The sequence below is a fragment of the Diplotaxodon limnothrissa genome, linkage group LG3, assembly GCF_057381915.1.
Source record: "Diplotaxodon limnothrissa isolate DT_005_m linkage group LG3, D_limnothrissa_male_GT1.1, whole genome shotgun sequence".
In the NCBI taxonomy this organism is placed as follows: Eukaryota; Metazoa; Chordata; class Actinopteri; order Cichliformes; family Cichlidae; genus Diplotaxodon; species Diplotaxodon limnothrissa.
Genome location: NC_140598.1, coordinates 5,677,909 through 5,683,908, shown reverse-complemented (window position 1 = coordinate 5,683,908; position 6,000 = coordinate 5,677,909). Strand labels below are relative to the sequence as shown.

The 6,000-nt window shown below is 40.4% G+C and overlaps 1 protein-coding gene across 1 annotated transcript in view; it reads right to left on the bottom strand.

Annotated features, from left to right (window-relative positions):
* Positions 1–2,253: 2,253 nt before the first annotated feature.
* Positions 2,254–6,000, bottom strand: part of LOC146634319 (protein NLRC3-like) — a 580,191-nt gene continuing 576,444 nt past the window's right edge. The window contains exon 12 of the mRNA XM_085376609.1: positions 2,254–2,446. Coding sequence (XP_085232735.1) covers positions 2,254–2,446 — 193 coding nt within the window. The remainder of the gene's footprint in view (positions 2,447–6,000) is intronic.

The following is a 6,000-nucleotide window of genomic DNA, read 5'->3' as shown; positions in this document are numbered from 1 at the left end:
ACAGTGTTCCATTCATGTTCAGAAGAAGGTTATAGAACTGTTAATACAGACATTTCAATCTAAATACAGCAGATATAGAAGACTGAAAGAAACACACAAGTTCACTGACTAAAAACATCTTATTATTATTTTATTTATGTATTACAGATTGATTTATTTTCTTATTAATTCTTAATTTGTTTATTTATTTTTCATATTTTGTGTTAAAAAATAAAAATAAAGAGATTTGAGAAGATTGGAATTTTTTAACCATGCCTTTCTTGTGGAAAACCTAATGCAGCCCAGCCTCACCCAGACTCTGCCTGCAGCGGCCCCCAGCTAAATTGAGTTTGAGACCCCTGTCCTACACCATAAATCAGTAAGAGAGGGTACGACCTCTCTCATGGCCCCAAGTGGTGTGTGCATGCCAGAGCACTCTGGAAGGCACACAGAGTCTTTACAGACTACTAAGGATCAAACCTCTATCATCATGCAATCGATTATACAACTCTAAGCATATATGAGTAAATATTTCTAAGCATCAATCAACAATATAAACCTTACAGCTGGTTTTAATAACAGAATTCATTTGTTTCTCAAATGAGAAAGAGCTATCGAGAAACACTCCTAAATCTTTAGTTCTGAACTTTTCCAGTGGGCCAAGGTCAACATTATTAGATAATGCTAATTCTTTTCCCTTACATTATAACAATGTGAGGAGTTAATGCTAAGTATACTGCCATTAGCGGCTCATTCTAATTAGGGGTGAATAATTATTAGTAGCTAATGCTAATATCGTTTTCTCTTCCCTTTTAACAATGTGAACAACTAGTGCTAGGTAGGCTGATGCTAGCAGCTAATGCTAATTTGACGTGAATTAGCATTATATTAGTGAGGAGTTAATGCTAAGTAGGCTGCCATTAGTGGCTAATGCTAATTTTAGATGAAAAAGCATTAGCAGCTAATGCTCATATTGTTTTCCTTTGCTTTGTAAGAATGACAGCAGCTAATGATACGAAGTCTACCATTATTAACAATTGTTAATTTGATGTAAATTAGCATTATCCGATAATGGTAACCCTTTTCCCCTGCATTATAACTATGTCAGGAGTTAATGCTAACTAGGCTTCCATTAGGGGCTAACTCTAATTAGGTGAATAATTATTAGCAGCTAATGCTAATATTGTTTTCCCTTCCCTTTTAACAATGTGAGCAGCTAATTCTAATTTGATGTGAATTAGCATTATATTAGTGAGCAGTTAATGCTAAGTAGGCTGCCATTATTAACTAATGCTACTTTGACGTGAATTAGCATTATGTGCTAATACTAATACTGTTTTCCCTTACTTTTTAACAATGTGAGCGGCTAATTCTAAGTACGCTCTTGTAAATAGCTAATTCTAATTTAGTGTGAATTAGCATTATTCAATAATGCTAACACTGTTTTCTCTTACTTATTAAAAATGATAGTAGCTAATACTAATACTCTTTTCCGTTGGGTAACAACGATGTGAGGAGTTAATGCTAAGTAGGCAGCTTTTAGAGGCTTATTCTAATTAGGGCTGAATAATTATTAGTAGCTAATGCTAATACCGTTTTCTCTTTCCTTATAACAATATGAGCAGCTAATGCTAATTTGATGTGAATTAGCATTATATTAGTGAGGAGTTAATGCTAAATAGGCTTCCATGAGTGACTCCTTTCCCTTGCATTATAAAGATGTGAAGAGTTTATGCTAAGTAAGCTGCCATTAGCAGCTAATGCTAATACTGTTTTCCCTTTCTTTATACAACTTGAGCAGCTATTGCTAAGTAGGCCACTTTTCTCTGCTAAGGATTTGTGTGACCATGATGGAAACTCTGATAAGCTAATGCTACTAAGCTAATGCTGTTTATGAGCCCTGTTAGAATCAATATTTCATTCTCATTCTGTTGTTTGAGAACAATAACAGAAAAATGTGCACTTGAGAACAAATTTATTGTGACTTCAGCTGTGAATGTACAGTTTGTCATTATTTAAGCTTCCATTTCCAAATGTTAGCTGACACTTTATTAGTTACACTGGTATCTATATCAGGTACACCTGTGACCTAAATGTTCCTGCAAACAGACTCCTTGGAGACCCCTACATAAATATCCATGAACTATCCAGCTAGACTAGTGTGTCTGTCCCTGAAAATATTCCTGCATGTGTGATTGTTCATGTGTCATCTGCAGGAAACAAACAGGAAGTGAGTGAAAGACACGGGAAATGTTTCCAGCTCTTCCTCCTCTATCAGATTTTCTCTCCATACCTGAGAGTGTCCAGTCTCCAGCCTGGATCCTTCAGTCCAGCCGACAGCAGCTTCATTCCTGAGGGACCTGGATGATTGTAGCTCAGGTCCAGCTCTCTCAGATGGGAGGGGTTGGAGCTCAGAGCTGAGGCCAGAGAAGTACAGCCTTCCTCTGTGATCAGACAGCCTGACAGACTGCAAACACACAAAACAACAATCTATCTGTCAACAGTTGTTTTCTCTTTGTCACAATAACATCTATCCATTTACATCCATTCAATGTAACTTTATTTATAAGTGACAATACCCAACAGACAACAACAGTCATCTGAAGCTGTTTAACAGTGTAAGGTGACCGCCTCCACTGTGAGCAGCACTTGGTGATGGTGGGAAGAAGAACTCCCTTTGACACAAAGATCCTCCCAGTGAAAACAGGCTCCAGGAGGAGCATCTACCATGACTGGTTGCAGGGTGAGGGGAAAGGGAAGAGATGAGCTCAGAGAGACAAGAACAAAACAGAGAGACAAAAGTTAAGGACATGCAGTAGTGACATATAAAAGCATCAGGAGTGAAAAGAGGGGAGAAGAAAGCAGAGCATCATGGGAAGTCCACCAACAGCCTGAGCCTATAGCAGCATAACTAAGGGATGGTTCAGGGTCACCTGATCCAGCTCGAACTATAAGCTTTATCAAAAAGGAAAGTTTGAAGCTGATCTTCAAAGTAGAGAGGGTGTCTGTCTCCTGAACTCAAACTGGGAGCTGCTGCCACACCCAGTCCAACATAGCCAGGCTTTCTTTGCTGCTTTGACAAAACCTCAAATCCCAGTCAGAGATGATGAGCATCGTCACAGTGATGATCATTTCTCTGTAACCCAGGCTTTCTGCTTCAGGATCTGTGCACGCTCACAGGACAAGGAGACCTTTAAACATCATTTCACTAAATGGATGGACTGAGCTCAGCCTACAGATGAACTGGTGCCAGAGATCATAAAGAACATCAAACAGTCAAATTCAACACTTTAATGGAAATATGAGATTAATGCTGCAGACAATCATGAAGCTGCTGAATTCATGAACATCAAGAATGCAGCGAGTGGTAAAATAAAGATTTGACCTCAGTGTGCTCAGTGTTCCTGTCTATTCCTAACATATTCCTAACATGATAGCTGCACTTTAGAGCTCTAAAACTGGAACTGACACATATTTAAACTCTACATGTTACTCAGTACATTCAGTTCTGACACTCGCCCACAGTCCAACAAAGGAAACATGGAGATCACATCAGTTTGTCACCAAAGTCTAAATTTTAGGGCAACTTAACCTGTTATTATCTCGTTAACTCATTAATTGATTAACGTCAGCAATTATTTTAATCAGTTTTTAAAATCATGATTATTGTGAAAGTGCTCACTGGCTCTGAATATAAAAGCCATGGGTCACAGGAGGGATGTTGATCAGTGCTGGCTTGAGATGGGCGTCATTATGCGTCTCAGCCAATGGGAGCATTGAGGGTGGGCCTAATACTACTGCAGCGCTCACATGACCCAGGACAGAAAGAAAGGGGCGGGGACAGAAACATGGAGACAGGTACAGATCTTTGACATGTTCATTTTAAACTGTTCCAGGAGGCAGTGTTGATACAACTAAAGTTATCTGTTGTTGAAGAAGTCGGTCTGAGGAACGTTCTTAGGATCAACAAATGACGGCATGTATGAGCCTCAAGACACAGCATCACAAGAAGAACACATGAGCTGTAGAAAAAGGAGAGACTACGAAAGCCACGGCGTTACAACATGAACATGCTTGATCAGAGTGTGATTGTGAACAGGAGGAAGACTCAGCTGAGAACAGTGTGGTGGATACAGAGCAGAGCCCACCATCAGTACAGAGGCCTGTCCATTACAGTGCTGCTCCAACATGCAGCACATGTACTTGGCCACAGCTGCAACATCTGTACCTGTGAAAGCTTCTTCTCTGTTGCTGCTCATATTGTGCAGAAGAAGAGAGTTTCTTTATCATCAGAAAATGTCAATGAGCTTGTGAGTCTTAGCAGCTGGCTCGGTGCAGAGGAGGAAGAACATGTCAAGTCAGAGGAAGATAAATGCAGTTCATGTTGTCAACTCAACCTGGACTGTTGAAAGAGTTTTTCTTTGTCTGGTTTCTGACTGAGATTCTCCAAAGGAAATCCAGCACAAACACACACTTCACACACTCAAAGTCCTGCACAGTAAATGAGCTGATGAGCGTTTGTGCTGCTGCCTGATAACAGAACAATAGTTCTGCTGCTTCCTGTTCTGCAAACACACATTTATAAATGTTCACTTGCTGTTGATCAAAGGTATGTTGGTGGCTCTGGACGCTGAGGGAACTTTGTAAAAAACTAGATCAAATGTTAACGTCCTGGCAGAGGCAAAGAACTTTGATTTGATATTTGATTAGATTCATGTTTCAGCTCAGACTGACAGAAATATTTGAACTGCTGCTGTGTTAAAGGGAACACTGCTGTTAGAAAGCACCTGATCTGTTTCTGCACACTGAATGTTGCACTTCTCATACTGCAGTACTATTAAAATAAGTACACAATGCACTACTTTTGAACTCATGATTGAATGTTGCTGTAACAAAGCCATTAATGTGATTCACAGTGTTCATGGTTTCCCAGCACAACAAATGATTGCACAAGTGTGACTGATCCACTTTCTAATGTGTGTGTAGCCCACACTGTGTGTCACTGTGTCACAGGTGAGTCTGTGTGTCCAGGTTCTATGAGGACAACAGGATATAGTGACTGAGTCCAGCAGCTTAAAGTCTGACTCCATCCTCCATTTAAATAACTCACAGCAACAACTGAATAGCTTTGCCTTTGTGTAGCTGACACTTCATTTTAATGTCCTTCTATTCTGGTTCATCTGGTCTCAGTTTCTATAAGCACACAGGTTTCATCAGGACTCTATGACCTCAGTGATCTTTGCTGGGCCTTAATGCTCTGAACAAAGCTGCACATCACAAGACTAAATAGAAATGAATCAGTCTTTCATTCTCACTGCTGTTTGACTTCAGCTCTCAATGTCCCACCATAACCCATGGAAAGAATTACTGTCCATCCAGGCTGCTGAACATGAAGCTGATGAAGGTGGAGTATTGTGAGGGCTGATGGAGATGATGATGAGGAATCCAGGAGCAGTGGGTGGATGGCAGCATCAGCATGAAGGATCAGTGTGAGAACACATCATCATCCACAAAGGAAACCAGTCTGAGTGTCTGACGCTCTTGTTAGAAAGACGCAGTCCCAGCAGTTAGCTTGTCTGCTAGTTAGCTGAGAGCTAGCTCAGTTGTACATTGAATACCAAACTGTGTAAACCAGGGGTGTCAAACATATGGCCCGTGGGCCAAATCCAGCCCATGACATAATTTCATATGTCAAATATTGATGAATTTTCAGGCTTGCTGATAATCAATGTGAGCACGGCTGAGATGTTATTCTGATGAGCAAACCATGTGGCCAATCACTTTAAGAGACAGACTGGGATCATACCATTATGTGAAAGAAGACATGTCCCATAGACAGCAAGGGTAGTGGTAGAGACCAGTACACAGAGAAATGGGAGCTGTACTGAAATGCAAGCGTGTCAGGAAAGAGTGAAAAGGCAAAATGAGCAGCATCTGGCTGCATTTCAGTGATATTGGAGACCACAAAGCTGAGTGCAACATTTATACAGGAGATATACAGGAGACGCTGAGAATAGAACT